We start from the raw sequence: 22,839 nt of genomic DNA, 5'->3' as shown, positions 1-22,839 counted from the left end.
GAAGCCCGTGCTTTTCGCCGTACTGACCAGGCTGCCCAGCGTTTGCATCCAAGCGTAAAGGTTCACGGACGCGGCGGCTTTCCCCGCGGAGCGCCGAGGGAGCCCAGCGATGTCTGAATTACGCTGAGCTGTTCACTGGTTTATTAGTTTTAAATGTTCACCCCCAAAGGATTACGCTGCAGAGGAACGTGCTGAGTGAAGGGGCACCCTCTCCTCCAGGTCACAAAACCAGCAGCGTGCGGCCGTTGCTTCTAAAGATTTTGTTTTCAAGGTAAATCTCGACCAGTGAGAAAAAAATAATAGCGCAAAGTAATTCTAAACTAGGCACGGCGCTGGCAAGGAAAGGCACTGTACTACCACAGCCTATGTTCAACGAAATAACTTGGGAGAGGCAAAAGTTTGTGGTTTTTTTGAAAATTCATCTCAAGAAGCTATCTAGTGCCTGCAGAAGTTCCTGCATCTCGGAGGGACACAGCAGCACCGGGGCAAAGGGGATGGATGACAAACCAACCCTCCAGTGCCGGCAGCCCCCCCAGCCCACGGAGGAGGCATCTTCCCTTGGAAACATGTTTTCTTTCATGCAGGAGACCCTCCCCAGTTAGAACCGGTCAACCCACGACCTTTCACCTCGTGAACTCGGGCTGCGCCTTCTTATTCCACTTTTACAGGACGCCTTCGTAGACTTGGAGAGGAAAGGCTGCGACAGTCTGTAATCCATCCTTCCCTCTCCCTTTACACCTTCTAAGGAAGACCGAACCTTAAGCAGATTTCAATTTATGATAGGAAATAAGAGGAGAAACGGGTCAGCGGGAGAAGCATTTTGAGAGGAGAAGGCTATGGAGCACAGCAACCTGCCTATCTGCCCTGATGAACCACGAACCGCGTCCTACCAGCCTTCGCTCACCTGGGATCAGAGCGACAGCGATGCCCCCACCTCTCTCACACCTCGCTTTCCCCTGAGGTTACCACGACCAGAGCTCACCCAAAACCCCACCCAAACCTTGTTCTGCATCTGGGCCGCGTGTGCCAAGGCCCAGGAGCCCACCTGAACCCATGAGGCACGCCGAGGCCCTGGGCACCTAGACAGCCCTCACCAGGACACTGCCTGGTGGGACCCGACATGCGGGGACACTGCCAGTATGGCTTTTCGTAAGCCAAGGCAGAATTTCAGAAGCTGGATGGCATCCCTCCCTGTCTAGGTTTGAGGAAGCTAGAAGCTTGGTTGGTGTTTGGAGTCCCACCAAAGCACGCTCACTTCGGCCCCGTTACACCCAGGGTCTTCAGCACACGCAGAAAGGACAGGTCTGCCCTTCCTGCACTGCCCGCGGGGAATCCCTTTACTCACGTTTTTAAACACTTCTGTATACAAGCAGTAAGGCCAGAGGATATAGTGGTACGGCTGCAGGTATGACGGGGCATAAACTGTACGGGGGGAAAAACTTCACACTCACAGAGCTCACAACTACACGATGGCAGAGAAAAGGAAGCATGACATGGCAGATGGACTTACAGACCCTGAATTAACAGTGGGATGTTAACTGCCCAGAGATGACGCCCCATCCCTGGGAGTGTTCAAGGCCAGGTTGGACGGGGCTGCGAGCAACCTGGTCTGGTGGGAGGTGTCCCTGCCCAGGGCAGGGGGCTTGGACCTGGGTGGGCTTTAAGGTCCCTTCCAACCAAACCATTCCATAATTCTGTGTAAGTTTTCCTATGAAGGAGGAGGTAAGGACTGTACCGACATCTCTGTCTCTTCTCTCCTTAACTTTGTTAGCCCACTTCCAAGTGTTTCCCTAGCTTGGAAAGGGACCCTGCCCCCCCTGACCACACACATCAAGACAGAGCAGATAAATGTGGCCAGGAGAAAAGGAAGACAGTGACTTCCCCTGAACGAAGCTGGACAAAAGTCACTACCACGCTCCTTCCTTGTGCCGCAGCACAGCCGAATACGCTTGCGTCACGACAAGGGAAGTCATGGTCAGGCATGAGCCAAAACCAGGCTGTTTGAACCCATGTTCACTGACTGTCCTTTGAACAGTCTCACCTGAATCAGCTGCCTGGAACTGCAACTCAAAGAAAATAAAAAAATCAAGTCACTGCTTTCCTCCACTTCCACCTCACTAGTATGAAATGAAACACTGTGTCTCTCTGATTACTTTCCATTAAATACTCCCCTAACTAAAAATTGTTAACTGCATCAAATTTCTCCTTGGACTATCAGAAGCCTTTAATCAATGTTCACACATTGCCAGATTAATTTTTAATTTAAAAATGATACATTACCGATCTCAACTATATGGCACTTGCCTTTAAAAAATGGAATACTTCATAGTGTTTTGGAAGTATTTCTTATTCAAGCACAGCGGAGGTGCCGGGGGTGGCAGCTATCTGTCAGACAAAGTTAATCACTATAGCTAACACCACACAGCAGTTCGTCCCTGCAGCAGGACTCTCATTTCGGCCACTCGAAGGGAGCCGTCGGTGCTGTTCTGCACTACTCACTAACACTTCACTACTGCCTCACAGAAAAGCAGGTTGGGACAGACCTCCGCGTGTCATCACGTCCAACCTGTTGCTAAAAGCGGTTTCTCTGAGTTTAATCTAGTTGAGTCCTGAATTTCGCTCCGAGGACAGAGCTCTCCAACCACTCAAGGCAACCTGTTCCCCTTTTGACTATCCTCATGGTTAACTGTTTTTTTCCTTATACCCTAATATTAAAGTACAGGGAAAAAAGAATCTAACTGAAATCTTGGGACAAGCAAGAAAAAGAAACCAAAAGAAAGATACAAACAAGTAGAATATAAGTTATATTAATTGCACCCAAACCCTGATGTCAAATACTTTTCCATGGGTAAAAAGTAACATGCCATCTTTAGCAGCCACAAAAGCTCCAGCCCTCACTTACCTCTTCACCTGGAGGACTGTGGCTCCGACACTTCAGTGCCTTTTTCCCCTTCTGTGCAAAACACGTTTTTCCTTGGATGTTTTCCAGCACAGCACCCCAGGCCTCCCCACCTTCAACTTCAGAGGTCCGGGAACACCATTTACCAACACATTTCCCAAATCATTGTAATTTACAGAAAAACAGCTCAGGAAGTAAATCTGCGTTTTTCTATTGGTAGGTAGGAGTGACTTTGGGAAGAGTACCAAGAAATGCATTTGCAGAAGGCAGTGTGTCTGTGTGTGAGTGAACATGCATGTGGAAAGCTGAAACAAGAATCAGCACCTACACTGGTTACAGGTATCAACCACGTTCACTTCCACCAGCATTTCTTACCCCTCAGTGCATTAATCCACCTCATCTTCACCTCATTACAGGTGCTGATAAACTACATACCCACTGTCTCTTCCAGCCTACGTAAAGCCAAAGCTTTTCTTCCCTCCACCCTCAGTAGCAGCAGCCTATTCCAGAGGCAGAGGGATCCTGTATTCACTCCTACAGAAGGGCGAGAGTTATCCCTGCCAGGGAGCAGCCGTGTACAAGCCACGCTCCCCAGCAGTCCCTTGAATTAATCTTTTGGCCATATGGCAGAAATTGTTTCTGAGGGTGCTTTTCCCGGCTCTCCCATGCAGAGCCCGGAGGGCCGGCCGGCCAGCCGCGCTAGCACAGCCTTCGCTCTCCTGCCACGGAGAGGCAGCCTCCACCCACACATCCCTCCAGCTGCCAAGGCAGCTCGGAGCTTAGACACAAACTAACCTCACCAAAATTACAGCTACTGGACAGTAAAGCCCATATACGTACTCCATACAAACACTTAAATTACACAGCCGCAGGGGTGTCCCTACATCACACAGCAGGGCAAGCCCTGTGCAGAAATATGCCACTTTCAAAAGCATTTTAACAGCACCAACGTGAAATTCAGCTCTGACGCCCCATTCACACCACTGAACTGCTGGAGGCTGACATCCCGGTTGCCTCGTCAAAAACACGCCGATCCGGAGAGGGCCACGCTGCAACCCCCAAGCACTCCCAACCCAGCCACAGCGGGTTAGAAAAGCGCTCCTCAACCAAACCACTTTTAAAAGTGTTTGTTTCCAGAAAGGCTGGTTTTGTCCAAAGAAACACCAAATTGCCCTATTAAATTATACAGAGTTGGTTTACAATGAATTCTGACAAAAGGAGCAGTACTAAATATACCAAATGTTGCTAAATACCAAAGCTGGAGACCCTCAGTTGCGCACCACAGAAAGTTAAGAGAACAGTCACCAAATCTGAACAGCAGCACAGGAGTTTCACCTCAAGAACAAAGTCCGTATTGGTCTAAGAAGTGTAGCACAGTATGTGGAGTTTAAGAGTATATGGAATATATATATATATGAGTATATGGAATATATACATTGTCAGATAAACAACTGTTACTCACTAGCGATCCATTATACTTCTATAGATATGTTAGCAGCATTCTATAAACCTCAAGTAGTTAAATTCCACTTTAGTGAATTTTGCAGGAAAACTATTGCAGAAGAAATAGCATTTTGTATTTAGTCTTGTTTTAATTAAAGCTTCTAACTCCTAATTTGACCACAGGGATGTTACTTTTTGGTATAATTTCTTTTAAAATTAAGTAGGTTACAATTACTACTGCCAACTGCCTGGATGCATTTGCAATTCACTTTGAGACATTAATTAAGGCTTGTTTTCATGAGAGGGACAAGATTTTTCACAGTGATTAAAATTGGTTTTAAAGTTATCACATATACTATTTTATAGTAATTACTAAAATTATTCATAGAAAATTAATACTTGGATTGAATTAAATATCAATCACTTTAAGAATTCTGTAACACGTATAAGTATGATGTTCTCTGCAGTCAACCTTTACCCGTTTGGGACTAAGTCCAGTAACAGTCTTGCTTCAGGTTCCAGTATACTTAAATTATATTTAGAATTTAAGCAATGAAGCCCCAAACTTGCTTCCAAAACCTGACTTCTCAGCTGCTGCCTAAAACTTCACGCCACCTAACACATCAGGCATCTCTTCTTCCAGGAAGATTTTGAAGAGCACGCATTCAGTCCTGACCCCTCCTAACAAGGAAGCAGCTCCTCAGAAGAGTTTCTGGCCGTGAATCTCAAGTAGACACAGGTGTTTCTCCGCAGGGACAACCAACACAAAAATCAGCAAGGAAAAGGCTTTCAGCAATACCTCTCTGCTTAAAACACAGTACTGGTGAGGTTCAGGCACTTTTCTGCTCACCAGTGCTTCATTTTCTGGGTTTCATAACGCGGGCTTGCTGCTCTTCAGGTTCTAGACCTCTCCAAGAATATGATGCCCTTGTTCTCTTTACTGTGTACAGCCAATGCGCTCCAAAGAGTTTAAACCAGTATGTCACAGCTAGAAGTCAGCAGCAGCTGATGCTGCTGTCACACACAGCAGTGTATACGTAATTAACCAGAAGTATTTCAGTATTTCACAGACACAAAAACAGCTTCCAAAATAAAAACCTCATTAGGCTCAGCACAGATGCCAAGAACTCAAAAGACCTGAAAGCAAAAAATGTTTCTCTTGAAGATAAATATCCTCCCGCACATACTTTGCAAGTACACCTGTACTGTAGCTGGTTTGATGGTCAGCCCATTATTTGAGCCCATTATATTTCAGAGCATTACGGGTATTGAAAGAAGGATTAAAAACAAATTAAATCCTCTGAATACAGAAGTGAACGATTCATATATTAACATGATGATTTAAATTGCCAAACTCATAGCCCAGAAAGTAAACCTTTCCATCTAACTCAAGGAACACTGACGATACACCTAAAGACTGGCCTAATCACCATGTTTACTGGCTCATTTCCACCGTAATTTAACTATGTCCAAAAACCTATGTTAAAATAGGTTGAACATCTGAAATTAACAATTACTGTACCTACTTAGATAATGAAGATGCATAGCATACAGCTGAAACTCATTAATAACAACCTCCTAGTGGTGCACTGGATTAAGGTTTCAATAGTATTTTTCTCGCTTACTAGACATGAAACCAATTATTAACAGAAACAGAAAATTATTACGCTCCATACCACAAAGGTATACCCATTAATATTCTCCTAATGAGAGCTCAGCCCAAAAACAAAGATGCAATTTAGTCCCATATAGTACTGCAATGGACATGGGTGTCATTGCTCAATTCTTAAACATCTAGATGCAATGAATGCACACAAAGAGTGTAATAAATCCAAAGTTCTTTAGCATTATATTTTAATTGAACTTGAAGATCTTGACATTTTTGTATCTTCAGCGGAAACACATTTTCATACCTAGCACAGTCTTGTGAATTACATAGAGTACATAAGCCGCCTGTCTTTACTCCTGATCCATTCCACAGGGCTAAGTTGTATATTGCTCCAATATAATCTATAAATGAATAACTGTTTAAAGTATTTCTGTTTCCATTGATGTCCTTTTCCATTAATTTTCTCCCTTCAGAATAGGCAACAGTTCACCACTTTCCTTTAGTTCCTGTAAAGAAACATACACAGCAGTTATTCTCCATGTACAGTTTGTGATTATGCTAACAAGATTCCAACAGGGAGAGTTTACGGACAAGGAAATCCATTCCCTGGCTGTTAAGGGAATGCACTCGATGACCCCACTAGAGGTCCCTCCTGGCCCAGCCACTGAAGTTCATGATGCTGGATTTACATTCTGGTCTGGGTCTATTTAGTCAGAGGGGAAACTTATCTAGTGAAGAGGTACACCTTCAAAAGAATTGGTTGTTATCAGCTTTACCAGGTAAATCACCTGTTATATCTCCTTCTACATGTGATTCAAGATATATTTTAGGCATACACAAAATTTTACAACATCCAAAATGCCTCCTGCAAAAAGAAAAAGTGACCATCCATTCCTAATTTTGTTACTACCACACATTAAAACAAACAAGACATCAAGAGATTTGTAAGAGTTGCTTGCCCGTATTATCTTGATGATTTAATTCCAATTGTAAGGCTGTTAACTTACTAAAGAGCTAAATAACACTAGAAAATAGCTTTAAAATAACATGTTGTGGAGTATATATTCTTCTCCCACATCTCAAGAGAAATAATTGTCTCAATTTTATTACATATTATACTATATTACGAAATGCATTTGAAAAGTCTGACAACATTCATCTACCCACACAAGTAAGTCAGTGTGAACTGAACAGAGTCCAACGATGCAAACAGACAAATTACATTTAAATACCAGTGAGAAGTATTTTGCAGCATCTCCGCAATGCCCAAGACTATACTTACCGATCACCGAAATAACCCACACACTTGTTAAATAAATAAAATTAAAGTAATCTATATAATTTAAGTAATACCAGTATTTTTAGAACTAAATGAGATTTATTGATTATATCTTCCCAGGAGTTACAATGTCTGAGGAATTGGCTATAAAACATTCAGACAAGAATGGGCTCAAGAGTATTTGGGGTTTAGAACACTGTGCCTGCTCTGTTACGAAAATCAAAAACCACAGTAACGGATGCAGATCTATTTTTGTTGCTTCAGGGTCTGTTCAAACAACTACAATAAACCTTACTTTCTTCCAGGAATGAGACTATTTGCTAGGAAAAAAATGTCTTGCCCACCTTATTTGAGAAAAGCAATGTCAGAAGTAAAACTAGGAAGAGAAACCTGTAAAAATGCACCCGCAGGGTAAAAATGGTCTTTACAGTAACAGTAACTGACTGCTGTCAAGAAAATACATTTCACTGCTAAATCTTGGCATATGAGAATGCTAGAGATTTAGAGCTCCTTTCAACCACACGTTGAGCTAATAGAAGTCACGGTAAACGCAACCAAGTCATTCGGTTTCAAGATCTAGGGCCGCTACACGGGAATTTCTGTATGTTATGGGCAGAAAATATTTCTACAGTTTCAAACAAACAGTCAATTTACATCTCAAACAAGATTCTCCCATTCCTACCTTAACAATATCCAGTCCACCAACAAGTTCACCTTTCACATATAATTGAGGATACGTTGGCCAGTTTGAATAGGTTTTTAATCCTTGCCGCACCTAAGAAAAACAATCTTAAATGCAAGCTTCAGCTTTAGTAAAAGCAACAATTAAATCCTCAATCATGGAGAAGTTTAATTACCTCTTCATCTTCCAGTATGTCAAAAGTCTCATAATCAACGCTAGGGAAAAAAAAAAACAAACACAAAATCATCTACTGTGGAGTTTTGCAGTAAGACCCTCAAAAATTAAAAATGGGTACATTTACAAGTTAGCTTCCAAATCACTCTGAATTAACAGGTAATAGGAGGAAAGAAGTCAACGCCTTATGCACGTAGAACTGTAATGTAAAAAAATGTCTGGTTTCATGGCAAAATCCTTACAATGCACAGATGACAGCATAGCACACTAAAAAATTCAGCTGTGTAGCTTAGGCTCTAATTGGTCAAAATGTGTTCAAAGTAATTCTGTTCACTATTAGCTTCAAAAACAAACCAACCAACCGACACCACACACACATATATATACTTTGGAGGTTTTTATTAAGGAATCAACCAGCTGCAGCTATTTCACCATCTTCATACACTACTCGCATAAAAACACAAAAATTTAAGGAATCAACCAGCTGCAGCTATTTCAACATCTTCATACACTACTCGCGTAAAAACACAAAAACAAAACATCTGTGTAAGTTCGATTTCTGGTTGATTCATGTATGAGTTTTGGTATGCAATTCCTAGTATTCTAAGAACTGGCACTCTTCAATAACCAGCGAGTACATAGGTTCCTGCAAGCGGACTAGCTCAGTGACAAGGAACAATAATTTGAGTAACTGCTACTTATTTCCGAGTTGTATACTGATATCTAGTTATCTATTATCTCAAAAAGCTCATTCTAACATCTAGTAAGCAATGCAAATGCTTAACCTCTAACTAGCAGTACAAATGAAACAGGAGGTTATTCAAAGGAAGGTGATACTAATCTCTCTCACTACAGAAAGGATGGCTTTGAAGAGGAAAACTGGGGCTAGGTAACATGACAGGCTCTGAGATTAAGGAAACGGATCAAGAGTGACCTAAGACGAGCTGCTTATCAGAGGGGATTTCTTTCATGTCAACAATCACTAAAAAAAAGTAAGCAAAAAAAGGAAAAAATTCACTGTTGCAATAAACTCCTTAATCCAAGCAAGACAATCACTATGTAGTGCTAAAGCAGCGTAATATCTGACACACCACATTTGACTTGGTATCAAATGAGTGTAGTAGTGATTTACACTACAGGTTTTTACATAAAGTCACTTTAAAATACTCTTAAACAAAGAAAATTACGTTTGGGGAAGTCCTCCACTAATATTTTCCAAACTCTTTATTCACAAAATGTAGTTTTTAAAACAGAACTGGCTTCCCAAATTAAAGTAAAAAAAACCCACACACATTTACATACCCAGTATTATTTATGATTTCTATAATTTGCTTGCTGAATCCACATTTTGCCATCTAGAATGCAAAACACACATGTTAAAACATGTATCTGCTATATTTAATCCACAAAATTCGAAGTCCTCAAGCTACACTAAAGCTATTACCAATTTACTGCTAGTGATGACCTTACTGGGTGAGCAATACTGCTAATCCCTTTTTCATTCTTCATGTTCTTTGAACTTTAAACTGTATTGAATGTCTCTTTATGTACTCTGCTGAAATAAACGAAAACATTAAGTATTTTAAATACCTTCCACAGCCATGGTGTGAAATGACACAAGGTGAATCTGTTTTCCAGGTTTGGCAATACTATCTTGAAAACTAGTTAGGCTTGATTATTTTCTGAATGTTAAAAAGTCAAAGCTATAGGCAGGATGGGTGTAAATGCCTTATACGTATTTGTAAAACAGACGTTTTATTTTGAGACATACGCCACCTTTTACTTTTCATTCTGGAGAGAGTAGCAACCTATGGTCAACTGATAAATAGGTTGCATGTACAGCAACTCCCAACTGAAATTAATAATTGAAAGTATCTACTGTAAACTCTTCCTATGGACAGGAAGGACATAGAACACCCATCCTTTTTTTAGACACTGAATATTTAATCCAGACTATCCCTTCTTATTGGTGATCCCGCTCCACCGGTAGCTCAAGCAAAATCAAAACCTGTTAAGCAACCTGCCCAAACTCTTGCTTTCTGTAGGCAAGACACAGGTTTTAAAGGAGACAGAAGTGCACCTGTTTAGAAGTCCTAAGCCCAACTACCTCATCAGCACTGTTTCAGTGAGTCAGCATAACCCACAGGGTTTCAGTGGCTAGGAAATGGTCTAGTAAAATAGCCTGTAACACTCTTAAAAGTATCTGCTGTTAACACAAAGAGAAGGCTCAGGGAACAAATGAGAAAGTGAAATGGAAAGACAAGTCACATGAACGAGCTCAGTCCCCTACCTCTGTATCCCTTTAAAAAATACCATATAAATGACTCTCATAATATGCAATTACTAAATACAAATTATTTTTTAGGGTACACCACTCCAATGAAAAGTCTGAGTTAGGTACCATTCAAGTAATTCTGACGGGAAGATTTGCAGTGCCTTGCTGTTCAAAAGGGAGTAATTTATCCTCTGGTTACTTTGTTTGAGTACACAACACAAAGCAATAGGCTGACCTTCCATTTCACAGTCATTTGTTATTATTTTAATCCTAACTGTTAGCAGTTGTCTGATTTAGTCACTATCTCTATTTCAGTGAGCAAGATAATTAAGTGAAGCTTAAAGACACCAGGCATAGACCATTCCATGCATGTGAGAAGAAGTGTGGATCATTTATGGTATGTGGCATTATACTTTAGCCTTAAAAGCATCTAGCAGGTTTGGGTTTTTTTCAAATGCAGTTGTGAAAGCATAATAAAGTCAGAGAAATTTAAAAGGCTAGGACACCCAATTCAATTAGGTCAACAGAGGGAAATGTCAAGAAACATGCATCCAGAGATAAAGTTTTGGGTAGCATTCAAAGTGTATGCCTCAAGTACGACAGCTATCGGGGCAAGCACTCAGAACATCGGAAGAAAATCCGTTATCTGCAAAGACAATCAATAACTAAGACCAAAAGGACATGCGCAGTTCCTCCATTCATTCCTGAATTGTAGATCAATTGGCAGATGTCACTGCACGGCACCAAATTCCCTGATTTTACTGTAACACAGCTATCAGCATTTTAGCAATACATATCCAACAGGTAAAATAGGGACTGCTCTTCTACGGCTTACAGAAGCACCAAATAAAAAGACAAATAACTAACTTCCCAGCACCATTAATTTTCATTAAGCAAGGAAAGCAGAGGAAAAAAAAGGTAATTGTCACTGTTTAAAAAGCTGTTTAAGTGTTGCAGAATAAAGTATATTTAATCTTACCTGTTTGCTTCCTTTCATAAAAAGCATCACAGGAGCTTTGTTTATCAAGACTTTAAGCCTACAGAAACCAGGAAAAAGACAGACATAAAACAGCTCGGTTATTATTCCAAGTTTTGTTTCAATAGGAAAACAAAGTGTAAAAGTGGAAAGATAGTAACTTACAGCTTTACCAAATGCATTTAAAGCATTATTATAAGCAACTCTATTAATTTAAATTGCTTACAGTAACCCTAGTGAATGAATTTGAACGGTCCTGTTACTTTTAGAGCAACAATTTACTTTTCTAGATTGACCTCTAACTGCCAAGCAGCAATAAGTTTAAGGAGAAACACCCTTTTAGGGTATTTTAATTACAATGTCTACACTGAGTGACATATTGCTTTCTCCCACACTGAATGTAATACTTGGCATTTCTCTTTCTCCATGTGAAAATAACTTTTGCAGAGTAAGAGCCATACCTATTGTCCGCCAGTCAGATCTATAGACTTATGGACTAAGGACTAACCACAACTGAAATTCAGGAATAGGTCTGTTTTGCCCCATTGTGCCCTGTCCACTTCTGGTCTACCAACACAACCCTCAGGCATTCCCCTTCTCTCCCTCTCCTTTTAGGAAAGGCTTTCTATGACAACTGGTGAAAAAAGACTCCTGTCCAACAGCTTCCTGCTAAGGGCAAACTACCCTCTATGAAATGCCTAACAGGTGATCGTTTGCTGTAAAAGGTCACTTTGCATGACTCGCACAATACAAAAAGAATCTAGACTGGAGAATCCAGGGTCTTTGCAAACTAAAACTAAATGAAGCTTTGTTGGTGACCTACAGCCTTTGCACACGTAAACCTCAAAACAATTTTTCCAACCAAGTGTTGTCTAGGTTAAAAAGCAACAGGAAAACTAATAGCTACAGCAAGCGTGAGCTACAGTAATCTGAGCTGGTTCCCCAGCTGCCAGATCTGTTTCGTGAAACCAAGCTGATTTCCAGAGTCCATTTTCAAGGGTATTTTCAAGTGAAGAAGATGCAGTCAACTGATGGGAAGAGATCAAACATTGAGTGAAGGAACATAATTTAGCATTAAATAGATTCTACTACTGATATTCCTTTATTTTATTAAGTCTTCACATGTTTGAATAACTACCTCATAGGATTTTTCTTACAAGTGACTGACAGAATGAATATAGATTGAAAGAGATGTCAGTTCCTCAGAAGTAAAGTATGAGGTTAGCTACAACGAATAATCTGTGTCATGGAAAAAGAACTTCCCAGTTGTCACCAGAAAACAGAAGACAGACCTCAGCTAAATGTCACATGTTAACCCAAGAAATGAACACCTACTAAAAGATGAAGAACAAGCTGGCAACAAGAAGCTACTTGTGACTTGTCTGGTGAATTTTCAGCCAGTTTTCCTTCAGGTCCTTTCTACATCAAAATTTGGTAAAATTGATAAAAAATTGGTACACGTGTTCAAAAGATGCTGCTTTAGAAAGCCGTATAGCTATATCAATAATTTTAATCTATTGAATCACACTAGGTAAGCAAAGGACATTTCCCGTTACCTTCTTTCCCCCAAAAGATTAAGCAAAGCAAAAAACTACATATAAATTCATTAAACTTGCAACTTATGCAAGTTTGCCAAAAGGAAGGAAGAAACTAAAGGAAACTTTCTAAAATAAGTTTTTCAAAGGCCATACTGAGACAATCTCATCTTTACCTACAATTTAATCTCAAACTGCAAAAGGTAGTGATTGTTTTTTTGTGGCCCTGGTGAAACAATTTACAAGTTACCCTACTAGGGTAACAAAAGGTAAACCTCAGCCACAGAACAAATGAAAAAGAAATTAATAAATACACAGCTGTAAAAGTAAGTACACTTTATCACCATATTGAAATGGCTTGCATTAAATTATTTCTCCACCGCGTTGAGAAGGCAAAAAAAACAGAACCATTCACATCTAGGGCACTCTAAGTAAGACTTGCTCTACCATCCTCAGAGAGCAAGAGGGAATCTATGCTAACATATTTGTCTTCAAGGTACAGGCCACCTTCTTGGCAAACCAGGCCCTCTTTGCATTTCTTAACGGCACTATTCACATAAAAACTAGAAAAAAAAAAGCCACGTCTACTAGCAACTTCTCAAACAGAATGACTCATCAGATATCTGGAGCTTGACTGCCTGGGGCATGTCAGAATTTCAAACAAGAGCAAATCTTCAAATGGAAAGGTTAAAGGAGGACAAATTGGTTTCTAGATATGACATCTGATTCAGGAAGCAACACACTTCCTCTTGCTGCAGCATATATTCATGTTGCCAAGGTGAAAGAAAACAGGAGCTGAAGGACATGAGTAATCACAAAAAATGAGGAGACAAGCCTAGATATTTTCTCCAGTGACATCATAGTTATGAAGTCTATGCCAAATGAAGCTAACAATAGCTACTAATGTTTAAAAGATGATTTTCCCAGTTATCTTTGAAGAACAAATTCTTAAAAAAGAGACAAGGAGGAATCTATATATTCCTGATATAATTAAAAATTAACAAACTACAAATACAATAAGCCTATTCCAACAGTATAGCTTAGTACATCTACAATAGTATAGCTCAGTACATCTATAATAGTATAGCTTTATATTAAGTGGTGCTTATTGTGTAGAAAACAGAACATATTAATTACAGAACTCCTGCAGTTGTTTAAAGAAAATCTTGACACATTTCTAACAAAGTCAAAGAACAGGAATTTATATAGGGGGTTCCCCTATATAAATGAACACACAAGAAACCTCAAAAGTAGACATCCTTAAAGTATGACATAATACATCACACCTGTCCTCCAACTTCTGTGTCTTCGGACAGACTGTGTCCAGTTCTCCAGATGCCTCAAGTTCCTAGGGAGATTGGGGAGAAGGAAAATCAGATGTAAAAAGCAAGAAGAACATGTTTCTGACAACTAACAAGATTAAGAATTTCTCGGTTTCTAACCTTGACGATATCAAGTCCACCTATAAGCTCTCCAGCTACATACAACTGCGGGTAAGTTGGCCAATTAGAATATGTTTTCAGCCCCTGACGAACTTCTTCATCAGAAAAAATATCAAAACTGCTAAACGAAATACCATGTTTGTTCAGAATCTCCACCATTTGTTTGCTGAAACCTGCAAACACAAAAAGAGGAATTACATATAATTTTAAACAAAATGTTCCCATGTCTATACTAAACCATATTCATCTAAAAAATGCAAATTCTTCTAGATACTAAGTTCAAAACAGCTCTAGTGTGTTATTCTTTGCTTAATCAATATTCTCAAATATTACAAAGGGGCAAAAAAACATTTATTACTGGGATTACAAAACCAAAGTATATGGTAAGCTTGGTAAATCTGGTGCTTCTCTATTTAGAGAGCTACACAGTAAGTAACCTTCATACAAGCATCTCTGCTGTAATTGTATGTGGGAACAACAGTTAATCGCATTCCCTTATTCTGTCTTTTCCAGCTCTTCCTCACTGAGCATTCACAAAAAATAAAAGCTTCCAAATGACCATAACAGCATCTTAAGTAGCCTTCTTTTCACTCCTCTAATTGCACATCACTTTCTCTACTCCTGAAATTTCTTCCTCCAGCTACTACTGAACTACTCCTACACCAAATGCAGATGAAGTTGACACACAAAGTGAAAACCAGGATTTAAACCCACTACTGCGTCACTAGTTTAACTTAGAAACTTGGCTTTTATAATGTTTTCTACCACTTTTGCTCTAAGAGCACATCCTTTCCTACTTCACAATAAAAGGCAGATTCCTTTTTATTTTTCAAAACTCTTTATGTTCACATGAGTACTTGTGACACTTTCACACCATGTTCTGTTTTCCCTTATGACAGATCTTCATTATGTTCTACTCTGACAATGCACTCTCAGCAGGATATTAAGCATTGAATATTACAATGTAAACATCCAGATTTTTTAAGTTTATTATATGGCCAACCTGAAAAGAAAAGTTTCTCCCTTCTGTAACTAAGTATCTTTTTCCTAAGAAAATCAGCATATTATTTGTAAAAAGTTGTACATATGAAAATGTTAGTATTACAGAATTTACAATCTATAATCAGCTATATCTTACACTAGCGGGAACACACATAAAATTTCACTTTTGAACAATTCTCCTTCTACTCTATTTTAAATTCACCATTCTCATTAAAGTGAAACATTAAATGGATATTTTTTTTTTAGAAGATAAATTGTTTTTTAAATCATCAGTCTCTACAGAAACTCTTCAAAATCACTTTAAAAACCAAAACACCCACATACACAGCACCCACACCTAGGCTGTACCCTTTATGTCAACAAGTTCATTCTTTCTGGAGTAACCTGAAAGAAAGGAAGCCTTAGACCCAAAGTCATCTTCATCCACTGAACACTTCCATTGACCCAGAAGCACCCAGAGTCCTCCAGAGAAGACATCAGCCTACTGGATGATTCACAGTCTACTGCAGACATTTACTCCGTAAGAAAACAGGTGAGAAGACGTCTGCTGCACTTTACAACACAAGGAAGCCAACAACTTGATCTTTAGGACTGGTGATCAAATCTTGATTCACAACTCCACTGTTCCTCCACAATCTATTTGCTCTGCTATGAAAATTAGGCTAACTGGGGAAAAAAATGCTAAATACACTGCAACACATTGAAAGATTTTAGAATTCTGCTTCATTTCTAACACGTGGTCTTTATCCTAAAGTATTTCAACACCTGCCACTGTCGCTTGCGTGCACATCCCTTCTAAGGAAGCAGAAGCCTCCTAGACAACACTATCACATGGTTTGCAAAAAGGATGCATGAGAATTTGTCCATAAATCAATGTGATAATAATGTGTGTTTTATATCTTTGCCAACTCTTTCTGGTTTGGATTCAAATGCCCTTGCAATCCTACCAATTGCAAATCCTGCCCTCAAAGAATTCCAACAAATGCTGTGCAAACAAATGAAAACTTCTATAGAAATATTAAAAAAAAAAAAAAGGAGAGACAACGCTTAAAGGCTTTAATAAAGGAATAAAAAAAATAAAGAAGCTTTAAATGGGAAAAAGAATCAAAGTGCCATAGAAGAATAACCTTTGATTTCAGCTTGCAAGACCACCTATTAGTTTTTGAAATATGGATTTTTACTGCAGCTTTCTGCAGTTTTCATGATCTGCAATTTATTGAGATATGAAGTAGCAGTATTTATATGTATAGCATCTAAGTTGCTTTTCTTTCTACAACTGAAGTGTTAAGTTCATGTACAGCCTGAAGTAAAACACAGATTCTGAAATTTTTCATACATCTGGGAGTTCATTAGTAAACAGCTAAAGGCTGATTGCTGATAGTTACTCCATCGCCAATATATTAACTCATTTCTACTGTAAGGAACTGGGGAAGAAAAAAAAGCCTTATTTTAGCTGTAGGCAATTACATGCAAACTAGAAAGATTGATTGGTCGTGTTTCATTTTGAAGGGTTATGGTAGCAGCCTGGAAGTGTTATGCTTAGGGATAAAGTGCCACAACAGCTCTACTTTCGTAGCAAAAGATTTAGGTCGAATTTCTGAAGAAATGCCATACGTGCATTACAAGGAATAATTAAACTGCTAATAAAATGTTTTAAGTGGTTATCTAGATGATCACAAATGCCACTCCAAATTCTACAGCAATGAAAAAAAAACCTAAATAAGTTACAGTATTGATGAAGCAAATAAATAAATACTATCACAGTCCAAAAGAATTCGCTGAAATAATACAACGTACGTAGCAACCACATCCAACTGCCAGTAAACACACAGCAGAGGGGACAAACCTTACTTTACACTATGCTTAGCTGGCTTTTCCAGTGAAGAAATTATGAACTACAAGATCCCAAAGCACACTGCTGGACAGGGTTCCCTCTACTTGCCAACTGCACTGAAGATTCAAATGCAAGTCTATTACTTGTATCAAAATAGGTATCATTCAAAAATATCTTCACCTTTAAACAAGCACGGCTCCTTTTAGTTAATTCTATTTTTATTACTCCTACTACTGTTGTAACAGATCCATATCATCTTTGACAAAATGTTAAATTACCTTCACCTTGAAAAAGGTTTTGTCTATTCTAGGAAGTTTAACGCACCCAACTTACTAACATCTCCCAACTACTGCTGCAAAGTATCACAGCAGACTAAAGCAAGCACGGTATTTAACTGCAAAATTGAGAGCTGTAAGTTTAGATGACTTCACATGTTGCACTACATTTTAATACTTCCAATTTTAATACATGCCTCTATTTAGGTAAGTACCTCCTGTGCACTTTTCATGGGGTACCAGGGATCAACTGTAAGAACTGAAAGCTTGAAGAAATATCTACTTTACCATATTAAGACATGCAAATGAACCTGTGTTATATCCTTAAGTCACTTTCCATATTGAGTTTATGATGAAGTATCTAACTATCCTTAACCCTGATGCCTCAACGTCTTTTTTGGTTTGTGTTTTTTGTAGGCTGTTTTGTAGGCCTCACAATTCTCTCCCATCAAAAACTGAAACACATGAGAAAGAGTAAAAGGTCTTTTCTCTACATAACTTTAAAATCTGCCTAGCATTCTGCTCAATGCCCTTTAGAAAGCCAGCTCTCTACTGAACACCCACAGAAATCCAGAGGAGAAATCGTGTGCCTGTGCCATCAACCGACGACGCTGATGCAGCGGCCGACTCGGGCGTACCGCAGAACCTGGGCATGTAAGCAGTTCAGAGGAGACCCACCACTGCCGGCACACCACCTCTGAGCTCGCCGCGGACACTGCAAGAACCACGCTCTACTCTTACAGCTTGCCACCCACCCGCCAAACAACTCACAGCACAAGCACAGCAGGTTCACCAACAGTAGCGTCATCCAACGCAGTTAAACTTAAAGCACGCACATCTGGATAACCTAAACTGTAGACACCCCAAATGCACTCATAAATATTAGGAGCTCATCAGAGCAGTGCTCTATTACATACAGATAGACTTCATGAGACTACTTCAGAATAAGCCAAAACTTCCATTCCTACAAAATTATCCATAAATTCCTATGATGAGATATAACTTTCATACACACTTATAACCATATCGTTACATAACACAAATACAGAATTATCTATACATAAACAGATGGAACTTCCATCAGCTCTTCATAGGAGCAAACGCCTACACACAAACTGCTAGAATCCCAAGGTAATACACAACAGCACAATGAACGTGAAAGTTCTGAGATCTGTGGCTATTTCTGAAACTATTTCTACTGAAGTGATTCTGGGACCTATTAGTGCATTGAAATGAAACAGCAGCCTTGAAATTAGAAAGGGGAAAAGAAAAATAAAGTGTGCAGACTATCAACACAGTAGAAGCCCAAAACAGTATGGGAAACCTCAGTATATATAGGATCTTGCACTTCCCCTCATATTTCTATAACCCTTTTACAACAGCATCCAAAAAAGCAGATTGTAAAATGGCATGCAAATATTTTAAAAGCAGATGAAAGTACACTTAGGTACAGAGGGCAGAGGCAATAAGAAAAGCTGCACGACAGCCATAAGCAAGGGCTTCATCAACCTGAAGTAGCCTGGCCTGATTCGCAAGACTCCTCTCGCTCTGCCAGGGCAGGATGACACTTTACAGTGCCTGGCCCAGCCTGACACATGTGTCTGACATATGCTTTAACCACTACTTCTCTTTCAAATACTGTTTCATGACTTTTATATATAAGCCTTCCTTCTTGAAAAGGACAGCACGCACTATACTCAACTCCCCCCAATTAACAGCGCTTGACAGACAGAATGCTTTCCTTTCCTGCCCAACACACACTCTATCAGTCCAAAGCTGCTCTTTGTAACGCAATCCAGACAGGCCCACCCGGCAGCTTCACCACTGTACCGCTCTGGTCAGCTCCCTCATTTCTCAAGCACCGGTCTGGACCCAAAACCACCTGAAGTTAATGAAAAGACTTATTTACTCTACGGACCCAAATCCTTGATTTCAATAACTAGAGCTATATAGAATGACACAAATAGCTCTCCTGTAATAGAATGCCTTCACAGATACAATGCAAAACAGCAAAGGCTGTTTGGCAAGTCATGTATCACCAATCTGCATTATTCTCACTTTGCCAAATCAGTGAGTTCCATATCCGTAGCCTTCCCTTTCCCCATGGTGATGTGACGATTTGGACCCTTCCAGATTAAGATAAATGGACAGAACATGTAAAATCAGTTTCTTTTAGGTCCTTTTATATTATTTCATCCGTTTTTCCTTTACACAGCTCTCCACCCAGTTTCTTTTGGAAACTTCCTGGACACATGCCAATTGAAGGCAGAAGCAGCAGCTACATGGGGATGTCTGAACTTGAAACTGCTAACTGAATTCAATACTTAAAACCATGGTGTGATCTTCCACAGCTGAAACATTAGCAGTGCACACACACCACAAGGACATTTGGCAATTATGTGAATATAGCAGTTCTAACTAAGCACTCATGGACTCCTGATCAGACATGAGAAGCACTGCTCTGTCTCTAGGCTGCACGTGCTAAGCCCTTACCAGAACGGGGTCAAAAAGAATAGTTCCACGAGTTCTCATTTCCCTCCTCAAAGTGTTTTAAACACATTTAGTTCACATGCACCTCTGCCATGATATAGAAACACTTATGTGGAATCTTTCAAGCCTGTGCATGCTACCGTAATTCATGCACAGATGCACAAAACAAGCATTTTCATTATTTGTTTTTAGACACAAATAACTGAGGTTTTGCATGACAATTTAACTTTTTGAGCACTTATTCCTGCATTGGTTCCATAAATGTCACCACAGGCCCTCCTTCAGGAGCTTGGCTGCAAGGAGTTAGCTATTGCTAATTCTTTTCTTATTCTCCTGTTCTGTTTCACAATTCCTTCATCTCTTTGGCCCAGTAATGCAGTTGATATGATCTGCCCCACAGCATACACGTTTGCTTAGCAAAGGAATCCAATCTTAGCCATCTCAGTGTCAGCTATCGCACAGAAGTAACTGTCAAAATTTCAACATTTGATCTGTAGATCAAGTTGGGGAGAGAAAGGAGGTAAAAGAAGCCAACGCAACTTTTTGAGCCATTGCCTTTCCCTCCCCTCAGTTTTAGATTTTTATAATCATATCTTATTGCCACCGTCCCCAGAATAAGTCACTTTCAGTTTTCCCATTCCAAGTGAAGTTCTGGAGAAGAGGAATGGTTGTTTTTCCACGCTGCATTTTGCTCCTTGTTTTTTTTCCAAGATGGAATATGGGCCTTGGGGAACAAGCATATATGAAAAAACAGCACAGAACCTGGCAGCTAAATGTTCGCTTTTGTAAGGTATCAGTAGAAAAAGATTGGCAAGTTAGAAGCAGACTGACAATTGAAGATAAACTTCAACAAAGGCAGGCCAGGACTACGCTCAAAGGAGACGACCTGGAAAGTATTGTGTTGTTAATTGCCAAAACGATGCCCTCAGAGCTACACCGAACCAAACAAGAGCTGCCAAGAGTGCTGTTTGGTCAAGCAATCCCCATCCTACACCAGCGCCACTTTTCTGTTTACCTCCTGCAGCTCACCACAGAAGGCCCTACAAGATCAGTTCTGCAATGCAGCTCCTTGAGACTGTGTGAGCAGAATACCAGCTTCACAGTACTTGAAAATTTTGCCTTTTAACATTTGTTCATTTGCTTTCCATATAGATCAACACTTCAAGTTAGTTAGGAACAAGCACTCTAAACAGTGAGCAAGAGTTAAGAGAACTAGGTTTAAGAAAAGGCATTTCCACTGCAGCAGAAACACATGCTACCAGTCTTTCAATTTTACCGGCTAGGATAGTTTCGTTTTCTTTTTGCAAATGGCAACAGTGATCCCAGATGTTAGTCAATTCTTGTTATTCCTTGAATTGAAATATTATCTTCAGACTATTTTACATTTTCAATGTGTGTAACTTGATGCCCAAAATACGCCATGAATAAACACTGAGCTGCCTCCGGAAAAGTGTCCTAGTTCAAGGACAGAATTGCACATCACATATTCCTTAGAAAGCTCCTATTCTCTGCAATTACATTTCCAAAATTTAACCAAGGGAATTGTAACTCTGTAGCTACACACAAGCAATATGAAAATATTTTCATTAATGTTTCTAGGTGTACAAGACACTGTCAGGATGTATCTCCCCACAACTGAGTAAATCTGACAACTAGCCCAAAGCGAGTGCTATCACGTCAAACACGAACTTCAGAAAATCCTTACCACAGCGAGGTTCTTTTGGAGACCCCTTCATAAAGAGCATGCAAGGGGCAGCATTGATGAGCTTCTTTAGACGCACATTAAGATCTTCTTTTGCACCGTCATTAGAGCCAGTAGAAACGGAACTGCTGGACGTGTGGCGCTGCACTTTTTTGGTCAGCTCTGGAGCATGTGCACCATCTAATCTGTCAACTTTCTGAGAATTCTAAGGAAACCGAAACACAGCCTCGTGTCAAAGAATTAAATTCAGAATTTGTTCTGTAATAAAAAAAATAGTAAATCTACCATATAAAGTATAGATTTTCAGATGCAGGGTGGATTAGTGTATTGATTTTTTTAGCCAGTCTTTAGTTCCAAGACTCATACCATTTTGTTGGCTGGCTCCTGTTAATGCTAGCAAATTTGCTATAGGAAAAATTTATTAAGGAAAATGTTTTGAATTTTATTATCACAGGCAAACGTGACCTGTCTTGTCACAGACAGACGACAGACTTGTCATTTCTACCAAAAGATAACTTACCTAGGTTTTTGCCATGTTGTAGAACTATAGCCAGACAAGGAAACATTACTGAAAAATTTTTGATCCAATACAAGATACAGCAACCAAAATAAAAACTATGCAAGAATGCCAAAGCAATTAAGGAAGCTCTGAAACATTACATATAAAGTGTAAGAACCATTCCTATCTAGTTTTTTAGGTTCCACTGGATAGACCTAACATAGTGTTTCTTTGCTGAGAAGGTTCTTAAGGTTCTGCTCTTCTGGTAGTAGTATTAAAAAACTTATACATATTACAAGTCCACGTGGAATCCATTTTATATCTTAAATCCATTTCCTCTTACCTTAAAGAATAAGAATGTTGGAACAGAACTAATTCCATATTTTTCAGATACCTCAGGCACAGCTTCAGCTTCCAGCTGAAAAAAAAACAAAAAACAAAACAAAAACAGAGAAAAAGATTGTTTTCATAATCTTCTTTAAAGTTTTACTGTGGATGTCAATCCTGTCTAGAATGTTCTTCTAGGCATTTTATACATTTAAAAAGGATTTGATGCAGAAGTTTGTGACACATTTGCATTTAAATGAGACTCACTGGGTTGGCATGTCATCCACTGAGCCTACACAGTGTCAAAACAGGTTCAGAGGTTTTTATTTCATTGCACATTTCAAAAGATGTCCAGAGGCTGCGAATAAAATTTTTGGTGCACTAGTGACCTAGTAA

General features: G+C 39.6%; 1 protein-coding gene across 1 annotated transcript; it reads right to left on the bottom strand.

Moving 5' to 3' along the window:
* Positions 1 to 6,181: 6,181 nt before the first annotated feature.
* GLRX3 (glutaredoxin 3) lies at positions 6,182 to 22,537 on the bottom strand. Its single transcript, XM_009697845.1, has 9 exons — positions 22,460 to 22,537; positions 21,621 to 21,822; positions 14,315 to 14,487; positions 14,159 to 14,220; positions 11,341 to 11,398; positions 9,389 to 9,441; positions 8,088 to 8,127; positions 7,913 to 8,005; positions 6,182 to 6,457 (listed from the first exon to the last, which is right to left on the bottom strand). Exons 2-9 carry the CDS (start codon positions 21,658 to 21,660, stop codon positions 6,407 to 6,409), a joined length of 570 nt encoding a protein of 189 aa, XP_009696147.1. The 5' UTR covers positions 21,661 to 21,822; positions 22,460 to 22,537; the 3' UTR covers positions 6,182 to 6,406.
* Positions 22,538 to 22,839: the final 302 nt, after the last annotated feature.

This window comes from Cariama cristata, unplaced genomic scaffold, assembly GCF_000690535.1.
Source record: "Cariama cristata isolate BGI_N322 unplaced genomic scaffold, ASM69053v1 scaffold17293, whole genome shotgun sequence".
In the NCBI taxonomy this organism is placed as follows: domain Eukaryota; kingdom Metazoa; phylum Chordata; class Aves; order Cariamiformes; family Cariamidae; genus Cariama; species Cariama cristata.
This window is presented reverse-complemented; position numbering and strand designations above follow the sequence as displayed.